The following is a 23,116-nucleotide window of genomic DNA, read 5'->3' as shown; positions in this document are numbered from 1 at the left end:
AACGAATTTCACCCACTTATCCCCCCTCGGTTCAAACAGGTGAACAATACTGATTATAGTATTGATTGGCTAGTTTAAGGTCCTCATCATAATTGGATTGTTTATAATATAAGGGTTAAACGTAAACGGCCAAAAACAATTCATATAAAACAAGTTTTTTACATGGTAACTACACGGAAACATTTACTACATATCAACAACATCTTAATACAGTATGTGCGGTTGTTGTATACCCTATTTTCTTTAATCAATGTTAAATGCCTTAACATCATACCAAAGTCGGGGAAAAAGATTCCTGATCTTTGTAGACAAGTGGTTTGTTTCAACTCAAGTTATATTTTGAAAATGAGACGTTATACTTCGCTAATTTCTGAGGGTAACACTGACACCATGTCTAGCTTACGCACCTAGTATATATTTTATGGTATTTTCCAGTATTTTTTAAGACGCGCTATGGACTCGCGGAGGAGCAAAATACAACAAATACAATACAAATACTTGCAGCCCTGCCTGGCGCAAACAATAAAAATTCTTTTATTTTATTGAAGTGTTCCGTTCTATATAAAGATAAGATGACCTAGGTGTGGCAGCGAGAGTGTGCGCGCGTCAGGATGGCCTATATAAACATAGCTGAATGGACACCGGACCAAGTTACGGACTGGATCAAAGGTAATATAATCACAACTCTGCTTGACAGGTCAAGGAAAAACTGCATCCGTGGGCTGCATTCCCACTGCCCACACAGCAGCAACAACAACAAAAACAACAGCAACTACGGCAACAGCAACGCCCACCGCAAGAATCAAGGAATTTTGTATAATTTTCTCACCCGACTTTCTTTTTGTTTATACTCGAATAAAGGTCTCGACGAGTCCATGAAAGGTTATTTATATGAATTTTCCAAACATGAAATCGGTGGGCGATCCCTGCTCAACATACGACCGTATGAGTTGGAGAATTTGGGCATGCAGCGTATAGGCCATCAGGAGATCGTGCTGGAGGCAGTTGAAAATCTGAGAAATTTTGTGAGTACAGTGTGCATTTGTCCTTGGGGAATTTCCACCAGCAATACATATGGCAAATGACCTTGATCTTGCAGCATTATCATCTGAAAAATGATAATCTACAGTTTATGGCCCTGCATGTGGCCACGGCAGCGAGGAATTTACACCGCGAGCTGGCCAAGAACCATGCGGACAGTACGAAGATCGATACGAGGACCCTACATGACATCACCAGGACCATAGCTACGCTGAAGCCGCTGGTGGGCAGCCTGGAGCGTTCCCCCTTCCGGGGGCAGGATAATTACCGCGAGTATTGCGGGAATGTTTTGAAATGCGGCCTGGAGCTGGCCACCAATGCGCATCGGGACCGCTTTGCCGAGAACCCAGTGGATAAGATAAGGAGCACCGCCGAGCGTCTGGAGAGCCTGGCCAATTTCATGATCCAGGACATATCCGATCCGATGGTGCTGCAGCCATCCTCCCTCAACCTGGTCAATCTGAAGAAGCGCGAGTCGGAGCTGGGCTTCAATATCGAGTCCAGCTACAATGGCATCCATCGCGTGACGGACAACAAGTACCATTCGCCGGCCCACAACTCGGGCAAGATCGAGGACGGCGACGAGATCGTGCAGATCAACTACCAGACAGTGGTCGGATGGCAGCACAAAACCGTGCTGGAGCACCTACGCGAGTCCCTGCCCGATGTGGTGCTGACCGTAAAGAAGCGACCGAAGCACACAAAGATGTTTGGCCAGATCTACATGCAACCGTACCGGCTGCCGAGCAAAAAGCGCAACATGGCATGTCGCTGGGCGGATCAGATGCCCAGTCCGCGCTCGGCCTTTCTCACGCTGGACACGGAGAAGGTGGCAACGGGCACGCTGGGCACGGAGGTGACCAAGTCCTTGGCCAGCGACAAGAGTGAGGTGGTCAAAACCAGTCCGCCAGCCTCCTCGGACTCGGACTCCAGCTGCAGTGATATAGCCACACCCACGGATCCAAAATGTGCCACGCGGGAGATGCGCCTGTACTATCCCAAGCCCAGGGCCTTGCTGCAGCGCAGGAATACCATCTGTGGCGATGAGTTTCTCAGCCTCAAGCACTCCGATCTGGTTGTGCCCTCGTGGCATGAACGAAAGCCGGGCATCGGCTCCTCGGCGGCCTGTTGTGATCCCGGGTCGCCCAGCATTCGCGACAAATCCATCTCGTTCGGCTATGGCCTGGAGATTGCACCGCGCCCCACGACCTGTATTGGGATTGGCGATAGCTCGACGGACAAGGCCCGACGGATGTTCAACGAAGCGCGCAAACTGAAGCAGTTGACAGGGGAGTTCCAGCGGGAGCGCGACCATGTGGAGGATCGCTACAAGCCGGGCGTCAGCAAGGTGGTCCGCTTCGATTCCACCATGAAGGTGGAGGACTACGTGGTGCGGAACGAGAAGTTTACGTGCAATGTGGATAACACCATCCTGGAGACCTTCGAGCCCATTCCCTTCGCCGACGAGGGCGACGAGGATGCCCTGGAGACGTTGCGCAACTGTAAGACGGAGAACGCTGAGGAGCTGCTGGAGGCCATCAATGTCGCCTCCCTTGGGCAGGACCTGCCCCTGGCGGAAGCCATCAATGCCCCCCTGCTGCTGAATCGCCGTGGACGCTTGGACAAGAGTCACAGCACACCGGCGTACGATAACTCTGGCGAGGAATCGGACACCCCGCCAGCCGTCGAACCGCGCAAGGAATTCCTTCTAGTAACGCCGCCAGCCCCACCGCCCAGGCCGCGCAAGCAAAAGGAGATGAGTCCGCAGGTGGTGCCGCCGCCACCACCCAAGCCGGCCAGCATGCTGGCAGCCTCTGCACTTGTCCTTCTCCCTGTACCTGTTCCCATCTCTATCCCTGTACCTGTACCTGCATCTGTACCTTCAACTGTACCTGTGTCTGTGCTTGTGCAGACTCCAACCACACCATCGGAGCCGCCGGAGATTAGTGAGCTGCACACGCCTAGCAAATCGCGTACCCTGACCCTCAAGAAGAAGCACAGTCTGATGGCCAAGCGGAGGAACACGAACCTAAAGCTCCTGGGCACCGGCGACATCCAGGGCCATCTGTACAGGCGAAAGAAGAACCACCGCGGCGTCACCTACTGGGCGAGGATATACTTTGTGATGCTGGACACCATCCTGTACGGATTCCGCAGCAAGCAGAGCACCTCCGCCAGCCTGGTCATCTTTCTGCCTGGCTTCACCGTCTCCCTGGCCAAGGAAGTGCACTCTAAGCCGCACGCCTTCAAGGTCTATCACACGGCCAAGAGCTTCTACTTTGCGGCCGAGTCCCTCGATGCCCTCAATCAATGGGTGGACTTTCTACGCCAGGCTTCGCAGAAGATACCTCCCAATGTTCGCGCGGACACCAAAGATCTGTACTCGGAGAACGACAGCTCAGGCGAGGAGTGTGACGCCCTGGTGGCCAAAAATCTGTGCACTCCCTCGCCCCAAGGCTCCAAGGAGATGTCCTCCGGCGGCATACTAACCAGCGGCAGCGGCGGCACGCCCACCTCCAGCACCGGGCACGGGATCAAGCACGATCGAAGCTACCTGGACTCGTTCCGCAAGTTCACGATGGGCCCGTTTAAGAGCAGCGCGGCAAAGCCCTCCAGCGACATCCCGGTACCCACGGAGCAATATCGCAGCTACAGGAAGGTGCCGGGCGGTAGCTTTGGCATCCAAATCGGAGCCAACACTCCGGGCTACCACGATCCGGCCATGCCGCCCACATTGATCACTCAAACGGCAATGGCCGCTGAGACGCGCAAGTTGTCGCGCAGCTCCAGCCGGAGCTCGGTGGTGAGCAACACGGAGTCTGCTGTCTCGGTCTCAGCTTCGGTCTCGGCATCGTTGGCCCTGGGTCCGCCCACATCGCCAGCGCCTACGGTCAGCTCATTGCAACACCAAAGCTCCGAGGATAGCCAGAGTCAGAGCCAGAGTCCGAGTCCGAACAGCAAGTCGAGCCTGAAGAAGGTGCCCTTCAACTTTCTGCATGCCTCCAATCCCAATCTGGTGGAATTCGATTTCCACACCTCGAAGACGCTGCTGCCCAAGATGAGTGTTGGCGGAACCCTGGACCATCACCACAACACCCAGGGCTTTGTCACGCTGAAGGATCTTATGCTGCGCAAGCAGGAGGAAGAGGCCCAGGAGATGTACAACAATCGAGTGCATTTGGGCGTGGAAAAGCACAAGCATGCGCGTACCGAGTCCACGGCCAGCCAGCAGAGCAGCACCGTGGTGAAGCCGCCCGCGAATCTGCCCAAGATCCAGAGCGTGAGCCTGCCCAAGACTCCGGACTACGAGATTAGCTTCAAGCCGGACGACGAGAGCATCAAGCGGACACGCACCAAGGAGGGACAGAAGCTGCGCGACTTTGGCTACGAGCTGATATGCGGGGACGAGCCCAGCTCCTCCAGCAATCACGAGCAGCTGCATCATCACCATCAGCAATTTCAGCAGCACCACCAACAGCAGCAGCAGTTGCTGCAGCAACAGCAACAGCAGCAGCAGCAACAACAGCAGCATCATAGCAGTCGAACAAAGCACTTTCTGCGCTCCCAGCAGCTGCAGTTCTCCAGCTTCTTGCACAAGAGCAGCAGCAGCAGCAACGCCAGTGGAGGAGGGGGAAAAAACTCGAGCGCCGATCCGAAGAAGACCAAGGGAAAGTCCAGCAGCGATCGACGCTTTCCCTTCACCTCCAAGCACTCTTCTGGAAGCGGCAGTGGCAGTGGCAGTGTGACCCCATCCCTTCCCATGACCATGACCTTGCCGTTGAACAAGAAGTCCAAGTCGAATCATGCCCTGGATGGGGGAGGAGCTGGTGGCAGTGGAATGGCCAGCAGCAGCATTAAGAAGAGCCAGACCTACAATCAGGACCTGAGGGAAAAGATCACGGGCACCAAATACGATGCCCATCGCAAAAACTCAGCACCCATACCCATCTTTGCCAAGCTGTCGATATCGTCGGCCACGCCCACGAAGCCATCGAAGGAGAACCGCTTTCTGGGCTCGCCCCTCCTGCATCGGACACTGTTCGGCCATCATCAGCACCAGCCCAACCATCAGATACCGCTGCAGGCCGTGACTCCGCCATGTAGTGCAGATCCTGACTGCGATCAAGAGATATTCTCGCAGATAACCTTGCCCTTAACCTATCGGAGCTACCGTGGCCCTGGAGTGCCGACAGCATCCACCACGAATCTGTGCACATCCGAGTCGCTGCAGCCGCCTCTGCCGCCAGCACCGCCTCCACCAACGATGGCCAACAACAGCAGCAGCTGTAGCAGCACTAACAAGGAAGAAGAGCCAGCGGTGGCAGCAACAGGATCAGGAACAGGAGCAACAACACCAACGCCAACACCAACACCAAAAGTATCAAACACCAATTCTGTCGACTCGAAGGCGGCCACACCGGACTATCCGAACATGGAGTGTCCGCCAGTATTCGAGCCGGAGATCTACTCTCTCAGTGAGCCCAATACCAGTCTGTCGCGCCTAATGCTGCGCACCAACAGCAACACCACAACTACCACCGCGAGTATCGCGACCAACAACAATAATAATAATAATAACACCAACAACAACACCAGCAGCAGTCCCAGTGGCAGCGAACATCCAACAACCTAGGTGTGATGTAAACGATTGTGAATGCTCTAAAGGATCCCTCGGGAACCCTATTTACATATACATATATATATATATATTGATATAGATATAAATTTCTTAATTTTGATTCGTCTTCCCTGTCCACCACCTGTTTCCCACTCCTTTGAAACACCATTGTCTCCCCCTTAGTCGGTAAGCGTTTACTCTGCCTTATTTGCATTATTTCGGTTCTAGGTAAAATGAAATGGAAACTAAAAACAACAAAAATGAGAGAAGTCTGTGCACACGAAGAGAGCGTAGAAGTAGAGAAGAGAATTCTTTATGATTTGCCTTTGTATCGGGATTAACCAAGTTAGTCCGAGCTGTTTGATTTTGCTCAACAGTTTAATGTCTAGAGAGTACATTTATTAAATATAAAAAGATATTATTGTAGAGGCGAACCCAGAAAGGCGAAAGTCGAAGGGAATGGAGCCGGCCCGCAAAATGTTGTAGTGAATAAATATATACACCAATACGATATACATACATCAAATATATGAATAAAAATCAACTGTATATAAAATCGGATTAGACTTGTACCTTTTCGAAGAAACTGCACCGATTAGATGGGTGATTTAGAATCCCTTTACTTTATTCACATTTAAGTTGTATTTTAACCGATATAGAAATGTATGGAAAACTCTGCCTGATTTACGCCAAATTTGAAATGTGCTCCTCGACCTCCTGCTTGGAGAACATGTAGTACTCCTTCTCTGCAGTCATAGTCATCACCTCCACATTGGTCGAACTGAGCTTCTCCTCCATAACCTGCTTCAGGGTGTTTAGACACAGATCGATGGCTTCATTCAGGCTCATTTCGGCGGTAAAGGTGTCCTGCAAGTTCTGCTGGGCGCCCTCGCTGCCAGAACCAATGGCCTTGGCCGAGTGACGCACAAAGGTACCCGATGGATCCATGTGCCAGAGTTGGGGCTTCTTGTTTTCGACGCCGGCAAACAGTATGGCCACGCCAAACGGACGACTCATGGCGGCGGCACCATCGCTGTCGCCACTGTCACCGAACTGAATGGCCAGTGTGGAGACAGCCTGAGCACAGGATTCGATGGACATGCGCTCGTTGTAGACGAACCAATGGTTCTGGCACTCCACGCGGGCGCGCTCGATTAGTGTGCGTGCATCGGCCATCAGGCCGGAGGTAGCGCAGCCAATGTGCTTGTCTACTTCAACGATTTTCTCGACCGAGCTGGGGACCATCAGGGGCGATGTGATACGCTTCTCCACGGCCAAGACAACGCCTGAGAACGCAGAATGCATCACATTTTAATAAACACACAATAGTATCACGACTAACTGCCTACCTTCATTGGTGCAAATGCCGATCGCGGTGGAACCCAATTTGATGGCTTCGATGGCATACTCGACCTGGAAGAGGCGACCCTCGGGCGAGAAGGTGTTTACACCTCTGTCGTACTCGGAGCGCGTAAGAAACATGTCTGACTGCAATGTAAGGAGTTAAATATATAAATAAAACGCGTAAAATCAAGAAAGCTAATTTTTTTTAAAATTTGCCGATTTCTGAAATGACTTGCGATAAGCGGAGTGTGACCGTGGTCGATAAAATATACCGTCCGACCGTCAGGAACAAACCGTGTCATTTAAAAAATATACCGCAAATATACTGACGAATCCAAGATCTATTTTGCACATTCCTCGTTTTTTATCTTTCGTGGAATATTCTCAGCTATATAGCACATTTAGCCATGCCCACATACCTTTATCCGATTAATGAATCAATTTCCTACTTAACTGGCTTATTTTAACCACTTGCTTTTATTGCATTTCTATATAACGTTGAAAATAAAATGTAATGGATTGATGAAATTGATCAAATGTACCAAATAGCGACCTCAAACAATACCGAAAAGTATTAAAACACCCTAAATTGGCGCCTGAGATGACAAACATTTCCTCATTTCTATAATACCCTTTTCCCTAGGGTATCGCAATATCGATTGGCTCACTATCGACTGTGAATGCAACTCTTATGCTTTCTTGAAACGTGCCTGTTAAGCGCATGGCTGTTATGTGAATTGGCGCAAATATTTGAATTTGAATGTATGTACAGAGAAATTTACAAATTGTTGGCGAATCATCAACTAACATGTCATGTCTGGTTATTGGACCATTTAATGATTATATAAATTTGTAACTAGTTAAATGGACCCGGTTAAAAGGACCCGGTTTGTTAAAGGAAACATATTGAACAACATGTCTTAATGCGTGAATTAAGAGATTTACTTTCACATTTGATTTCTTATTTCCACTCACATCGCCCCAACATGAGGCACTTAAAATCTAAACAAAATAAAAGGGCCGGCCCCGCACAGTCTCCAACTAATTGCATTGCCTGTTTCAAACCAGATAACAAGAGAAATAATGAATGGGTCAAGGTTGTGTGGAACTACCCTACCCTTCTTTTACAGATGCCAGGCAAAGGTTCATGGTAGAGCGTGTCAAGAGCTTTGGTCTTTTACGATCACCACACATCGCTTTTTACAACGCACACAATGCAGGAGAGCACCAACAGCAGAGGCGTTGCCTCTCTAAATAAAAGTGAAGGTCATTGACCAAATGCAGTGGCAGAGAGTGGGCATATCGGCTCAAAAGAATTGCAGTAAATGGGGTAAATGGGGGAATGTGCCTAAATTTGATTATGAAATATAATAAGCATGTATGTAAATGCTGTGCCCGGCCTGGCATGGGTCTGGTCTGTCTTCCGCGTCTGTCGTCGCGTCGCGAAGCGTCTATCTGCATTTGCGAAAATTGTACACGGCACAATGACTGCCTGGCTTTGTTTTACTTCTTCTTTTTTTGTTGTTTTTTTGTTTTTTGCTAGTCGAATTGTTGGTATTGCCACATGATGGATTTTAAAATAGCCGAAGTCAGAGCTAAGTATGTTTTCGATTTAATGACTGAATGAGTGAGTGAGTAGTGAGCCCGGATTGCACAAAATTCCAGGTAGTCAGGCAGCCAGGCAGCCAGGCAGCCAGTCAGGCAAACATACATCACATAATAACTAGGAATATGTATACGAATACATACGAGTCTGTATGTAGGTACATCCAGTCACGCCGGGAGCTGCACGATCAGGCCATCAGCCAGAGCTCCCCCAAATTGCACGTTTGTGGCATGCATGTGTCAGCGCGACTCGAACTCCTTAGCCACAATGGCGTTGGCTTGGTCAGCTCGGTACCTATTGTAGATCTTTTGTTGTGGCGCCCACAAAGCTGAAATGAAATGATGACCCCGTAAATGCCCATAAGCCAAAGATCAAATATGTAAAATCTATCAAATAAAATAACCAAAGCTTAACCTTCATATTGTCTTTGCCCCTTACCACACTCGTGGGGCCTGCCTTGCTCTGGGGTTACGGGAGAAGAGCCAGAGATGGAGTCAATAACCGATTCCATTTGCATAATCCCCAGCTTCGCCATACATATATCATGTGTCCAGGCTTTTGGTCTAATAAAAACGGAAGCCTTACCATGTTTGCGCGCGCAATCCGATATTTCTTGCCAATCAACTGAAAGACAGAGAGACGACAGACAGACGTATTGAAATGCTTTAATTGTTGTCTCTGCGACTTTTATTTGGGTCTCTGTAACAGATGCATACTTCCTAGCTATTGTTGAATAGGATAACGACCCGTTTACAGACCCCTTTGTTGTAATTTTAGGCTCCTGCGCCGACAAGCCTCCTACTTCCTGGCCTCCTGGCCCCCTAACCCACCTGCTGGAAACCGAAACCAAAACCAAATCCGAAACAAGTTTTCATATAACACCGTTTCCCCAACTAACTTTTCATTACTAAGCCAAAATCCCCAACAACAACAAAAGTTGCGAATGCGCCTTCGCGCAGCCGCAGCCGCAGTCCACAGACCCCAGTCCCCAGTTTCCAGTCTCTCAGTGAATTGTGAATTGCGTTGCGAGATATAGAAAAGACCACGACACAGAGACCGACACCGACACCGAGCCAACCAATTTTTCGGTGTATAAAAGCCGAGTGCAGCGGTAGAGCGAATCAGTACCAGCTTGGATCTCGTTATTGGTATAACACAGCTAATCGTGGAGTAATTGTTTCCCTCGTGAAACGTCAAATCAACAGCTCAACAATGCGAATGGTAAATCACAGCTACGATTACCCCCAAATACCAAAACAAAAGAGTAGTTAGTGGAGTGGAGTGCCCTGAGTGGAGAGTGTGCTAAATATACGGATTATCCTTTTTTGCAGTTCGTACTTCCTTGTCTCGCCGTGTGCTTGGCATTGGCCCACTGTGCGGCTGTTGCGGAGGAGAAGAAAGCCGATGGGGGGGACGAAAAGACAGTGGAGAAGCGCGGCCTCTATGGCAGCACGGGCGACTACCATCATCACTACCAGCCCCACCATCACCACGAGCACATCAAGACAGTGACCATCGAGAAGAAAGTCCCAGTTCATTATACGGTGACCAAGCATGTGCCCTACACCGTGGAGAAAAAGGTGAGACTCGACGCCCACCCTTTCAGAACTATGTTGACCAGACCCCAAGAAGAATAGATAACTAATGAGCCTACCATTAGATCCCCTATGAAGTGAAAGTCGAGGTGCCACAGCCGTACATAGTGGAGAAGAAGGTGCCTGTCCATGTGAAGGAATACGTCAAGGTACCAGTCCATGTGCCCAAGCCTTATGAAGTCATCAAGAAGGTACCATACGAGGTGAAGGTGCCAGTGGACAAGCCCTACGAGGTGAAAGTCCATGTGCCACAGCCCTACGAGGTGATCAAGAAGATTCCCTATGAAGTGAAAGTCCCTGTGCCACAGCCCTACGAAGTGATCAAGAAGGTGCCACATGAGGTGAAGATCGAGGTGCCGGTACCCAAGCCCTACGAAGTCATCAAGAAGGTGCCCTATGAAGTCAAATACGAGGTGGAGAAGCCCTACGATGTAGAGGTGGAGAAACCCTATGATGTCGAGGTCGAGAAACCATACAAGGTGGTCGTCGAGCAGAAGGTTCCCTATGAGGTGAAGGTGCCCGTCGACAAACCGTACAAAGTTGAGGTGAGTAATCCCCGATCCCCGAGCTTTTCTCAATTTAACGTCCAATATCCTTTTGCGTATCGCCTGCAGGTGGAGAAACCCTATCCCGTCCACGTGAAGGTGCCGGTGCCCCAACCCTATACCGTGGAGAAGAAGGTCCACTACACCGTCGAGAAGCCAGTACCATATGAAGTCAAGGTGCCAATTGAGAAGCCCATTCCCGTCTACACAGAGGTGAAGGTGCCCATCCACAGGGAGATTCCGGTGCCACACAAATACCACGTCGAAGTGCCAATCTTCAAGCACCACGAGGAGCACCATCAGAGCCAGCACGAGTACGGACATGGACACGGACACGGACACGGCTACTAGAGCCCAGCACAGAACGCGAGCACAAGAAGGAGAACGAAGAAGCAAACGAACAAGGAGGAGATCGACGAGCAAGCGAAGACACTACCAGCGAGTCTTCCAATCACGGATCCACGAGGCAACGTTGAGCTGGACGTTGAACGGGTGACACGAGGAGGAGGAGCAGGAGGAGGAGGCGTCAGAGCAGAAGAAGGAGGAGAGGCAGGAGCGAGTAGCGGGTGAGAGGACAAACTGACCAGCTACTCGGATTTGAGATCTGGTGGGGACCCCTGTCGGTCCCCACATCAGTTGTAAGCCAAATGTGTTAGTACTTTTATCATTGTATTAGGCCCCCTAAAATTTCTTATTTAAATTATAAGCTAAAGAAACACTCAAAAAGAAAAGAGGAAAATTAATGAATGGTGGGCGCTAGGGGAGGGGAGGAGGGGTGCCAGTGAAAGTGAAAATTACCAACTGAAACCCCACACACGTAATGGTAACGGCAGCGAAATGGAAATGCACATGAAAATGAAAGAAAAACCTGTTTCTGTGGCTGTTGTGCAATACCTCTGCTGCTGCTACCGCTGCTGTGTGGGTATTCTTTGGCCAGTTCATTATGCAAGGAGCGATTTGCGATTGGCGGGATTGCATCATCGAGCTGCCAAATTAATTGCAGGAAACGCTCGCCAAAGCCAACCAACTCACGAACCGCGGACTGGCTAACATATTTTCGCAATTATAGCTAGAGCTGTCATAATGGAAAAGAAAAGATGAACACAAAATTCATAGATTGCCAACAAATTTACGGCTGTGTGCTTCGTTTGCAATTGAAGCGGCCGAAAACACTTGAAGTACGTAATGGCCCCATTTTGTGGCAGTAATCGTAGCGTGGTGTCGTCCGTCGCTTGGCTAGAGCCAAATTGCAATGCATTTCGAAATGTTTGCATTTACGGCACTTCTTAAGTGCGTGCAATTACAATCAAAATACACACATTGAGTGCAATAAATATTTGTAGTCGTTTAAATTGAGCGCTCACACCTAACAGCACTAACAGTGGTCCGTTAACATATTTCTGTTTCGGTTCTGTTAAGCGGATCCATACTGTTGAGAAATGAGGCTCGTAGTTGTTTAGTTCAATGTTCATGTATATTACAACTGCCCTATTCATACGCTCATGAGTGTATTGCACCGCTTAGGTTACTATATTTCAAAACTTCACCCCGCTCACTTCCGCCCCACAAAGGACGAAAATCTGTGGCATCCACATTTTTAAAGATACGATAAAACCAAAAACCAATCTGTGATAATACTTCATATTCAAATACAAGTTAAAAAATATTACAAAAATTAAAATATACAAGAAAAAAATAATAATACAAATAAATAAATAAAATTAATTAAGACCACACCTTCAACTGATAAGCCACACTGTGAGAGAGGGAGCGCGAGAGGCGTGATAAAGGCAACGAGAGAAGAGAGCGATCAAAGGCCACTTCGAGCTCGGCCGCCCCTCGTAGGACAATGTAGTATCCACTGGATTCCGAATAGTATTTGTAGGGTATTTCTGTCTTTTTCAAGTATTTCTTTCCTTTTATTATACTCTCTCTATCTCTCTCTTTGTTTATATCTCTGACATTTAATTGTGAATTTCTGCGTTTTAGCCTTATTCTTTCGTCTTGTAATGGCGACCCACGCGACTTGCAGAAAAATTTGAAATCCGTCATAAGCGCGAAAGACATTTATAAATTGGTTTTTGAGTTGTTTGTTGTTTTTTCGAGCGCACAACCCTGATGATTATAGACAATAATGAATGAATGAGCCCCCCGCCTATTCCCACATACCATTCCATTCCATTCCATGCGATATCTTTAATTGGCGTCAACATTGAAATGTCGAGTCGGTGGCATAATTATAGACGATAAATTATGATCATGGGCTATTTGCATACCAAGTGCGAATACTACGAGTATTGGCCTACTTATTCAGATCATATTTCCTTGATTTTCTTTCCAGTTAATGCTGCATATATGACAGACCCACACGACAGCGACTTCGACAGCGACAGCAACTGAGAGACACGTAAGTTGTTCAGCCCCCAACCCCACCCCCGCTTCGCATGAACTATAGAATATTTATGTAAATTTATATGTACCCATATATTTTTTGTATTAAAGCGTAAAACTTTGTCTGACCCCAATCCGCAGAGCAGCGAGCGAGGACTTAGGGGCAGGGTTTGGGTAGGGTCCTCCACTCCCATTTCCCAGTTGGGTTTCCTGTGCAGGCGGCAAAAAATGTGTGGTAGATATGCAGATGTGAATACCCTTTAAGGAGGCCAGAAAATACAGGAATCTCTTCTAGGAAAGTCTTCTATGGAATATATCTAGGTTCAAGTCCAAGTCCAGTAGGGAGATCCAGTATTAAATGCACATTTATTTATCACAAAAAAGGAAATCCATGATGATCTTTCATTTCGAATATTCATCTCAATATAATTTTAAAATGCTAGCGGGTCCTGCCACGTTTCGCTGTGCCTCAAATTGTGGTTTCACGAATATGAAATGTGGGTAAACTCAATTGATCTCGAGTTTGGAACTCCTCTTTGACTATGAGAATTGCCTCTTCGCCTACAATGGCTGAGATTTCAACAAAAACTTCAAAAAATCTGTTTTTCAGACGTTCTTAACTGATGAAATCCCATACATTTTGCACTTCATTTCGATATACCATACAAGGGGGCAATACATAGCTCACATTCGAATCAATCAAACGAAATTTATTATGCAAAACTGCCCAAGTAGACTACAGAACGACAGATGGTATCTAGTTCTTGTTTTTGATTGGGGAAATACAATTCGAAAGATACCATCGACTCCTTTTCCACATGAAAGAGTGATTGGATAAAATGCTTTAATTACTTTGAACAACAAACGAATAAATCAAGACCTTTCCGACCTTCTGGACCAACCATTTTCGGTTTAATCCCTATTTATAAGATCCTCTTCGAACACGAAAGACACATTCGTATCGAACTGTAGCCTTTTATCGTAGTACCACCGAATCATCACTAGATAATCCCCTGTCGGCAGCGGAAGACGCAGCAGCTCGTGTCTTAGGTAAAAGCCCTTAACAATCTGTGGACCCTGTTTAAGGGAATCAGTTGAGATGTTTAGAGAAATACCCTCAAAACCTTACCACATAGGGGCACGTGTGGTTAATGTTGGTGTACTCCTTGAAGAGCCCATAGACTATGGCCACCAGGGGATTAAATGGCTTTCGAAAATACTGACACATATCGATTTTGATCTCGTAAAGCCACGGCCTATATCCGTTGGCCCTTTTGAACAGCTGTGCATGAATAAAAATACTGTTGGTTGAATGTAGAAGTGTTCCATTCATATTGAGGATGACTTTGTTACGACTGACGGCCTTCAGGCGACAGTAGTTGAACACCACCCACGATTTGTTGTAGCTCTCGCAGACGAAGTTTGTAAGCTTGAAAACCACCGCATCCTGCAAAGAATTGTGATTATTGCGGGACACACATCACGGTAAGAGTGGAGGATATACTTACAGTATAATCTAATGTTGAAGCGAAAAATATACCGTATAGAACGATGAATATTAACCTGGACTGCATGGCCATCGAACGATTGATCAATGAATGGCCAATTTAAGCCAGAACATACATCATGTAGACATATACCATATGCTTTTATCTATCCACATGTTGTGATTGGTTTGCCTTTATTCCAATGGATATCATATGAGAAGTAACTAAAACTGATTGAGCTTTTTTTTTGTTTCTGGGCTAGTTGTTGGGCTAATAACCCCCATTTGTTATTGCCAATTTTGGGATAAATACATCTGATTATAAAACCAAACATGATCTGTGTACTCGGCCTTTAATTGGGCGCTCTGTTTTGGATTTAAAACAGCTCGAAAGCCAGGTGTTCAAAGCGCGAAACGACTTTAAAAAAATTCGCTTGCAATGTACGAGGAGGTCCCCACGGGAGGAACTTTTGGTGCCGCAAGGTGGGAAGTAATTGTATATACAATCGGATTCGTACCCTTAGCAGAACCCCGGAACAAAGAGAACGGGTAAGTTGTAACTGTAACAACAAAATCGCACAAATAATTAATGAAAATTTTCACCAAGCAGGATTCCTTGTAGAAGCGAAGCAAGCGTGAGGAAGCAAAACGTTCCTCTGCCAAATCTGCCACGACCAGCAACTGGGATCCTGGGACATTGCAGGACGCGTCACTATCGTAATCTAACTAGGAATACCTAGGTAAGATGTTATTATCCAAACTTCTTGGAATTAGCATTTTTTTAGAGTTTATTTAAGAATACATTTTTGATTTTTTGTGACTTTTAAATGGCCATATATGTATGTACATCTGCAATCTAATTGTATCTGTGCTTAATTATTATTTTCAAATAGATCTAAATGATAGTTTGCGATGTCGTAGCGCTATTAACATCAGAAGTGGTCATGTTTGACACATTAATCTCCTCTTTTCCCATGACCTTATCCTCAACCAAGGCCTGTGGGAAAAAACTGCTGCGATCGGGAGTATGATAAGGAAAGAGACAGCAAAAGATTTTTGTTTTGATTTTTTGCCCGGAGGTGGAGGTGGAGCTGCGATCGGCACATACGTTGGGGCCGGACCGGTAGATGGCATCCATGATCCATAACATCAACTGTAATGTCGGCATCCGGATCGTCCTCGACTTCCTCGTGGCAACACATCGCCTCGAAGTCGCATCTCAGCGTGCCATCGGTAGAGTAGCCCTCTGGGTCTATCTCTGTGTGATCGTCGGGTGCTTCGATCTCCGAGGCAGCGTCCTGCTCGACTGGCTTGTCGACAGGACGTGCCTCGGCCGCCGCATCCGACTTGTAGACCTTTACGGTCACAGAGCTGAACCCAAAATTGAGCTCGCCTTTGGCAGCCTCAATCGGGGCCAGTGACTCTTTGTTGAGGACGACCACCGCCTGGTTTGTGGGGCCCTGTGTTGTCTCAACTTTGACCACCTTCCAATCCGCTGTTGGGAGGTGGGGGTTGCATCTTTGCAGCATTTTTAGGATGCGCTCCGGCTCCTTCATGGAGGCGGGCACCCAGACTCTCGCCCTTGGTCTACTGGGCACTTCGCTCCAGTCTACAGCGACGAGCTTCGCCCCTGGGTAGACTTCCCCGACTTGCGCTACCGCTGCTTTGTACAGCTGTACGGAGCGCTCATCTTCACAGGCTACGATTTTTATGCAGCCCTGGTACCAGCCCATGTCTCTGCAGACGGGGGGGGGGGGGGGGGGGGGGGGGGGGGGGTCCAGGCTGCTTTTCCAGCAGCTCGAAGCAGCGGTCGGCCAGTGCCGCTTCCACCCACTTCCACTGGTTCCTAGGGATCCGGGAGTCCACGCTGCCTTTGTCCAGGACGCCAATCAGCGTCCTTTCTCTGGCAATCTGCGCGAACGATGCGTTAGGCAGCACTCTGGAGCGCTTCGGTGTCGGCCCCGGAGTCTCCTGCGAGCGCTGCCTTTTTTTGCTGAGGGGCTTCCTTCTTCGGTGCTTCCTTGCCAAAGTTCGGCAGCACCTTCGAGGCCCACTCAACCTTCTTAATCCATTTGTCCGTCGGGCTGGACATCTGGCTTGCGTTCTGCCGACGGAGTATGTTGCCAGCACTCCTTCTATCGGCATATGTAAAGGATTTGGCTTTGACACTAGTAGATGGTGGCTCATCCCCCACCACTTTACCAGCAGGCAGAGCAGCCGCAGGATTGCATAGCCACTCTGCCAAGGTATCGGTTTTGGGAGCCAATTCACCACCCACCCCGACACCGGGATGGGACCCCTTTGCGCTCTCCCTAGCATCATCCGCCGCGCAGGTTTTCCCTGCTGATTTGCGGGTCGGGCAAGCTGCCCGGTTGGGATGTGGGTAGGTAGTGTGTAGGGATAGGGGAGTGTGTGAGCTACTTATACGAGGCGGCACCACAAGCGCATCGTCAGTGTTGCTACTTCGCGAACACCCGCTGGCTGTCCGGGGCTGCTTATTTTCGGTACTCTCCCTAGGGATGTCCGATTATTCGCAGCTGACCTACCTATATGACCTGTATATAGGTAGGTCGTTCGCTATCCGCAACCTGCGACCCGTCCGGTGGCCTCAGCTAGGCCCCCTTTGAGCCACCTCACGAGCTCATCAAACCAACGCTAACAAAATTGTTATTTTGATCTCCTGAAATACACTCTGACTGGACTAGAGAGGTAGATAAATACCTAGCAGAGGAGAACATCAATAGAAAGCAGGACCCTTAAGCTATTACGAGCTCATCAAACCAACGCTAACAAAATTGTTATTTTGATCTCCTGAAATACACTCTGACTGAACTAGAGAGGTAGATAAATACCTAGCAGAGGAGAACATCAATAGAAAGCAGGACCCTTAAGCTATTAAGCGTTTTTAATAACTGTTGCAATTTGAAGTTAATGAAAGTCGAGAGGCTGTTTATAATTCAAAATTTATTTGTATATGTAAACCAACTTATCGTGTATGTACATATGGGAATGATTGGGGCGAACGATTGATGCGAGGATGTTAGTCTAGCTGCGACGATTAGCTCAAGACTGCCCATGCAAGGGCTGATGGGCCAAATTGCCGGGCCCTATGCAGCAAGCTTAGACGCGAGCGAGAGCGTATGATAGCCCGAGAGCGTTAGAGCTGCTCGGGGACGCTGTTCAGCCGAGTACGAGAGATTGCGACATAAGGAGACGAAAGAATTCCGCTGCATGCGAAAATGCAGTACCAAATGATCTTTGCAGTGGGGGCATTGGAAACGAGAAGTCTGGTTGCGGAGGTTCCTCGACAGAGTACTCAGATTTGTGCCCACAAATTGCCAGGAATCGTGCCAGTCAGAGTGATAAAAGTTTCAGGAGATAAAAATAACAATTTTTCTACGCGTTTGTTTTTCGATCAAGATGACGACTGCTCGGCGTGGCACCACACCCGGCGGCACGCCGACGCCCGCACCATAAATAATGAATATGGTGCGACCATAATAAATAATGTAAGAAAACCCTTATACTGATTTTGACATTCTGTAACGTAGACGTTAATAGTTGAAAAAAAAAAACGCTTGGCTCCGTCTGAGGAGTATCAAGCAAGCTCCTCCCGGGCCGCGGCAAGGTAAAAGACATCGCAGACTTTACATAGATATCCAGAATGCTCCGAGAAGTGTGGTTGCGGAGGTTCAATTACGCTCCGAGAAGTGTGGTTGCGGAGGTTCAATTACGCTCCGAGAAGTCTGGTTGCGGAGGTTTACTTACCCTCCGAGAAGTCTAGTTGCGGAGGTTTACTTACGCTCCGAGAAGTCTGGTTGCGGAGGTTCAATTACGCTCCGAGAAGTCTGGTTGCAGAGGTTCAATTACGCTCCAAGAAGTCTGGTTGCGGAGGTTCAATTACGCTCTGAGTAGTCTGGTTGCGGAGGTTCAATTACGCTCCGAGAAGTCTGGTTGCGGAGGTTGAAGTACGGTTCGAGAGGAATTCGAGGCGAATATGTTGGGCCGATGGCGGGCCGATTGTGGCTCTGGCGTCGTTGCTTTATATACAAAATTCAGCTTGTAATGTGACCGTTGGTGTTGCGCTGCGGGCACACTGGGTGCCAGTGCTGCCAGATTTTGAGAGTCACCATAAGCTAGATTGAAGAGAAAAAAGCTAGAATAAGCTTACAATATGGGATAATTGCATTTTTTATTAATGTAATTACATGATTTTATCCATTTCATTATGCCATGGCCCAGTGCTCAGCAATGTACAAACAAAATGCAGGCATTTGCTCCTCTGTTTTTGAAGACTTTCTAACAAAAGGTATTTTGTTAGTTTGTGCCATGCTTACATTGGACGCAAGCATGCTGGACGACAGCATGCTGCCGTAATTTCAACTTGGCTCCTATTGTTGCTTACAAAAACAGCAGTACGCTTTTGTGGGGTCAGTTGGCAAATTGCGTATTTTTTGTATGTAAATGTGCAAACATGTACAATACTGAAGTGTGATTGAAACCACTAACCATACAGTATATAGATGTGCCAGCTCATACAACGAAAGTGTCACACACCGGCTTGCGCTATCCGTACCCCAGAGTGACGTCATCATGAGAGAGAGAGCGCAGAGAGAACATCTTTGCATGTGTTAGTACACACGCAATATGTTTCGACAAAAATATGTGATTGTATGTTTTTTCAGATTTTTTGAACTCTCTCAGGTCTGATCTGTTTTGCCACCAGCATGTTTTAGTGTATGGGTGCACATGCATTCTCAAGTACTTTGCGTGTGTGTGTTTACTATTGCTGGCCGCTAGAACTGAAATTTGAGTTTGGTTCTTGTTTCGGGTCTTTTGATGGACTGACCTACCGCCACAAAATAAATGAAGAATGGGCAGGGGGTGGGGGTATGGTACACTAGGGCGCGGGAAATGAAATAAAAGCTGTTATTTGTTTGATTTATACCACAAAATATAAAATATTACAATAATATAATTACACATTTATTTCCTTATTTTAAACAGGTTGATTATTTATTCTCGACTATATATAATAATATAATTGCACATTTATTTCCTTATCTTAAGCAGGTTGATTATAAATTATACAAATTATGCAAACGCCGTCGGTTCTCGACTTTTTTGTTTACTATAACTAAAACAATGATGTATCTAAATATACAATATAAGAAAATATATATATATACTTAAATAAATATGCATAAATATAAATGGAATTGGTTTTACATATATTTCAAATCAATTGTCAATCGCTCGCTTTCCGACGGGAATCTGCCAAGTACAAATTTAGATGCCGGTCGCACCTTGAATACTCTCATGGACAATACCCATACATTTTCTAATTCAATTATAAAATATCTTATGTACATAAATATTAAAGATTATTACATTCGTATATTGCATGAGGATTTTCAAAATTACTGTTGTCTTTATAATTGTAATAATTATATTATTATATATTATTATTGTTGTAAAATGTGGATCGAAACCCATTGATCGTGAATTATATCCGACCTGTGATATGTCGGCCAGCTCAAAGCAAGCTCCCAGGTTGTAGATTTTCTTTCGCGACTTTGCCAGCATTGTTTTGACAGCCTCCATCCAGGAATATTGGCGCACCAAATGTCTGCCTCAATTCAGATTCAATAAACCGCGCATTTAACTTAATAATGTCTTTTTTAATGCAAAATTAGAGACAAAAAACACTAGACAACAAAGTGGGTTGAACGTTTTTCCCGCTGCTATCGAGAGTTATGCATATAACTGTCGGGCATATAAACATTGTATGTGTATGTACAAAAGTGTTTCGTTTGACTTAATACTTTCTAGAACAAAAATGCAAATGGTGAACGTCCTCGATGAAGCTTAGTCGACCTTCGATGCCTTGGAGCCGGAGCCTTCAAAGTAGGCGCGGTAGATAAACAGTCCCAGAGCAATGTGTAAGGCCACCACGGCACCGACCGCCGAGGAAATGTTAACTTTCAACTCGCTCATTCCGAAGGAGCCATCCAAAACGACGGCCTTTAACAGAAAGAATGTGATCACAGGTAGGAACACAATTAGCATCCAATAGAAGATCACTGTTTTGAAAGAGCTATAGTCCTGAGAGTCCTAGAAACATAAACAAGACAAGGGTTTAGCTACCGGCAACTCCGTGGCCATTGTGTACCTTACCTCGGACTGCTGTCTGGCCTGCTTTGAGCGGGCAGCGGCACCGCCAATGCCAGCGCTGGTTTTCTTAGTTTTGCTCGTCATTTTTCTAAATATTTTTGAACTTATTCCAATTGAAAATTGACGCTTTCGTTGTATGAAATGGCACATCTACATACTGTATGGTTAGTGTCAAAATGTATGATAAAATCGAATGGCCGGCAAAAGCAAAATCAAATATCAGAATTTATCAGTTTATTATCAGTTAAATTTACGAAAACTTCTAAAAGAGTCACGGTTAAATGTATAAACCCTATAATAGAAGCAGAAGAGGAACCAACCTCAGCCACCGCACTTGACACCCCGTCACTATACCCGAGGGTAATCGCCTAGGGACAGGCTAATAACAAACGTTGGGGGAGTGACATATCCATAATTCCCCACATCCCATACACATTATGTTTATGTACAATTCATCCACCCCATCCACACAAGTAACAGGACCCCACTCAAGAATCAATAACTGTTTCTTCCCATACTCCAAGCAAGGGCCCCCCATAATATAAACAATGGACCACATTGTTTCAGCAACATTAGAATCACGCCACTCTCGAGAAATCGATTTTTTAGAATCACGCCACTCATGAGGACCAATCAAAGCTAGACATAAAACCAAGGAGTATCACATTCCTAGCTCCGTCATGTAATGCAACACCGATCGCCAGCAGTGGATGCCTTTCATCAAAGCCGACGCATCCCCAAATATCGATCCAGGCACGTACGCCACCGACACGAAGATGCAGCCGAGGAAAGCAACGCCCGAAGCCAGAGTCGGGAGTTCCAAGAGAAGGGCTCATGGAAACTAGCCAGCAGCAGAGAGATCAGTTCCGTTTGAGACAAGCAGACCGAAAGTCAAGTCGGGGAATTCATTTAAATCTTGTGACATAAAGATATTTAAGTTGTAAAATAAAAGTCTTTGTTAAAAACTTAAAATCGAGTTGCGGATATTTAACTATATATACAATACCAAAGACTATACAATACCAAGATGTTGCATGAGCGACCAAAAAGCTGACCACCGGTTTTGAAATTCCTCACGAAGATATATCACTGCAACATAGCCGAAGGCAGAATCCATGTGGACATTCTGAGCTCATCCTGGAGGAGATCAGGAGATCAAAATAACAATTTTGTTAGCGTTGGTTTTTGGATTTTATTCAAACCCCAGAGCAAACCGAAGGCTGCTGCTTCGACCAAGATGGCGACTGCTCGGCGTGGCACCACACCCGGCGGCACGGCGACGCCCGCAGCGGAGGCCGTGGGCAACCCACCCGTCACGGGGCGCTTTGTGGGCGGGTACTGGCTGCGAAGTCTCAAGGCTGTGCCGTCCACGTCTACGTCCAGAACGCTGCGCGGCTGCGTGCCGCGCGCCGCTGGACCTCACATACGCCAGAACCGGCGGGCGCCTCTCCACCCGCGCACCGTGCCCCCAATGGAACACTTACGTCGGATATGCAGCAGTCATCACATTCTCGGTTCCGGCGGATAAAATACATACGATATATTTATGCTGAGTCAGAGTATCGGGTAGAACTTTAGAGCACATCATGCCCGCCTCCTTGTGCATTCAATTTAACACCAAATCGACAACAAAAGAATAAAACGTCAGTTGTGAAACAGTACAGAAATTCAGTCACACAATTGTCGTCGGACGAAAATATAAACAAATACGAAATCAGAAACTGTGCTGGGATCGCACAGATCTACATACATCATGGCGAATATAGCAGAAACTCGAGTCAGGAAAGAGTTCGAGGAATTTATTGGCTTCGAGGAGGTAAGTGGGGCGATCAGAACATAGAGTCCCATGGCGGCGGAGGCCGCAGTAATACCTAACACAAATACTTGCCTCTCTCTGACAGATCGGGGGCCAGTTATTTGTTATTCTATCATAGGAAATTGAATAGCCTCGATCCGAATAGTCTTAGATACAACACTAGTCAGTGAAAACTCATGTTATATATATATACTTACATATAAGATTTACTCATCCACATATATATCCCAGACCATAGTCCAACACACATGAACACCAACGGACAAATATTACACGACTGGTTAAACGAGCAGCCAAACATAATGATATATCCAACAAAAGAACCGACCAGACGAAATTACAACACAGGCAGGCACTCATCATTAGATTTTTTCATTTGCACCACAGAACTGCCAGCTTAGCTAAATGAGGGACTATGCACAGCACCAATTATCACAGACAAAATGCGGTTGCGGAGGTTCAATTACGCTCCAAGAAGTGTGGTTGCGGAGGTTCAATTT

General features: G+C 47.0%; 5 protein-coding genes across 6 annotated transcripts; 2 read left to right on the top strand and 3 right to left on the bottom strand.

The window, feature by feature from the left end:
• The first annotated feature begins 465 nt into the window (after window positions 1–465).
• Window positions 466–6,215, top strand: cnk (connector enhancer of ksr). The gene is made up of 3 exons (XM_002138320.3): window positions 466–669; window positions 862–1,025; window positions 1,100–6,215. The coding sequence occupies exons 1-3, from the start codon at window positions 612–614 to the stop codon at window positions 5,672–5,674; spliced, it is 4,797 nt and encodes a 1,598-aa protein (XP_002138356.3). The 5' UTR covers window positions 466–611; the 3' UTR covers window positions 5,675–6,215.
• A 39-nt stretch (window positions 6,216–6,254) lies between these two features.
• Window positions 6,255–7,322, bottom strand: Prosalpha5 (proteasome alpha5 subunit). 2 transcript variants are annotated; one of them, XM_033378248.1, is made up of 3 exons: window positions 7,203–7,322; window positions 7,009–7,147; window positions 6,255–6,945 (listed from the first exon to the last, which is right to left on the bottom strand). In XM_033378248.1, exons 2-3 carry the CDS (start codon window positions 7,139–7,141, stop codon window positions 6,344–6,346), a joined length of 735 nt encoding a protein of 244 aa, XP_033234139.1. In that variant the 5' UTR covers window positions 7,142–7,147; window positions 7,203–7,322; the 3' UTR covers window positions 6,255–6,343. The 2 variants fall into 2 exon arrangements, with proteins under 2 accessions (XP_033234139.1, XP_001360561.1); XM_001360524.4 differs by having other exon boundaries at window positions 7,009–7,245.
• Window positions 7,323–9,704: 2,382 nt separating this feature from the next.
• Window positions 9,705–11,480, top strand: Vajk4. The gene is made up of 4 exons (XM_001360523.4): window positions 9,705–9,830; window positions 9,941–10,189; window positions 10,270–10,749; window positions 10,819–11,480. Exons 1-4 carry the CDS (start codon window positions 9,822–9,824, stop codon window positions 11,098–11,100), a joined length of 1,020 nt encoding a protein of 339 aa, XP_001360560.3. The 5' UTR covers window positions 9,705–9,821; the 3' UTR covers window positions 11,101–11,480.
• A 2,572-nt stretch (window positions 11,481–14,052) lies between these two features.
• Window positions 14,053–14,720, bottom strand: LOC6898293 (uncharacterized). The gene is made up of 4 exons (XM_033377539.1): window positions 14,649–14,720; window positions 14,501–14,587; window positions 14,270–14,422; window positions 14,053–14,217 (listed from the first exon to the last, which is right to left on the bottom strand). Exons 1-4 carry the CDS (start codon window positions 14,718–14,720, stop codon window positions 14,053–14,055), a joined length of 477 nt encoding a protein of 158 aa, XP_033233430.1.
• A 5,570-nt stretch (window positions 14,721–20,290) lies between these two features.
• Window positions 20,291–21,164, bottom strand: LOC6898304 (vacuolar ATPase assembly integral membrane protein VMA21 homolog). Its single transcript, XM_002138330.3, has 2 exons — window positions 20,804–21,164; window positions 20,291–20,740 (listed from the first exon to the last, which is right to left on the bottom strand). Exons 1-2 carry the CDS (start codon window positions 20,948–20,950, stop codon window positions 20,495–20,497), a joined length of 393 nt encoding a protein of 130 aa, XP_002138366.2. The 5' UTR covers window positions 20,951–21,164; the 3' UTR covers window positions 20,291–20,494.
• Window positions 21,165–23,116: the final 1,952 nt, after the last annotated feature.

This window comes from Drosophila pseudoobscura, chromosome 3, assembly GCF_009870125.1.
Source record: "Drosophila pseudoobscura strain MV-25-SWS-2005 chromosome 3, UCI_Dpse_MV25, whole genome shotgun sequence".
Lineage (NCBI taxonomy): Eukaryota > Metazoa > Arthropoda > Insecta > Diptera > Drosophilidae > Drosophila > Drosophila pseudoobscura.
Note: the sequence above shows the minus strand (reverse complement) of the source record. Positions and strands in the feature narration are given on the sequence as shown.

Bases quoted from the DNA above. Each gene is read 5' to 3' on its own strand.
- cnk (XM_002138320.3), top strand. From the start codon at position 612: ATGGCCTATATAAACATAGCTGAATGGACACCGGACCAAGTTACGGAC. The intron at 670-861 runs GTAATATAATCA...ACTCGAATAAAG, and splicing joins AGTTACGGACTGGATCAAAG to GTCTCGACGAGTCCATGAAA. The intron at 1,026-1,099 runs GTGAGTACAGTG...TTGATCTTGCAG, and splicing joins TTGAAAATCTGAGAAATTTT to CATTATCATCTGAAAAATGA.
- LOC6898304 (XM_002138330.3), bottom strand. From the start codon at position 20,950: ATGTGCCATTTCATACAACGAAAGCGTCAATTTTCAATTGGAATAAGT. The intron at 20,741-20,803 runs GTAAGGTACACA...TTATGTTTCTAG, and splicing joins AGGCCAGACAGCAGTCCGAG to GACTCTCAGGACTATAGCTC.
- Vajk4 (XM_001360523.4), top strand. The intron at 10,190-10,269 runs GTGAGACTCGAC...GCCTACCATTAG, and splicing joins CCTACACCGTGGAGAAAAAG to ATCCCCTATGAAGTGAAAGT. The intron at 10,750-10,818 runs GTGAGTAATCCC...TATCGCCTGCAG, and splicing joins ACAAACCGTACAAAGTTGAG to GTGGAGAAACCCTATCCCGT.
- LOC6898293 (XM_033377539.1), bottom strand. From the start codon at position 14,720: ATGGCCATGCAGTCCAGGTTAATATTCATCGTTCTATACGGTATATTT. The intron at 14,423-14,500 runs GTCAGTCGTAAC...ATTCATGCACAG, and splicing joins ACTACTGTCGCCTGAAGGCC to CTGTTCAAAAGGGCCAACGG. The intron at 14,218-14,269 runs GTAAGGTTTTGA...TCCCTTAAACAG, and splicing joins ACCACACGTGCCCCTATGTG to GGTCCACAGATTGTTAAGGG.
- Prosalpha5 (XM_033378248.1), bottom strand. From the start codon at position 7,141: ATGTTTCTTACGCGCTCCGAGTACGACAGAGGTGTAAACACCTTCTCG. The intron at 6,946-7,008 runs GTAGGCAGTTAG...CTGCGTTCTCAG, and splicing joins CGGCATTTGCACCAATGAAG to GCGTTGTCTTGGCCGTGGAG.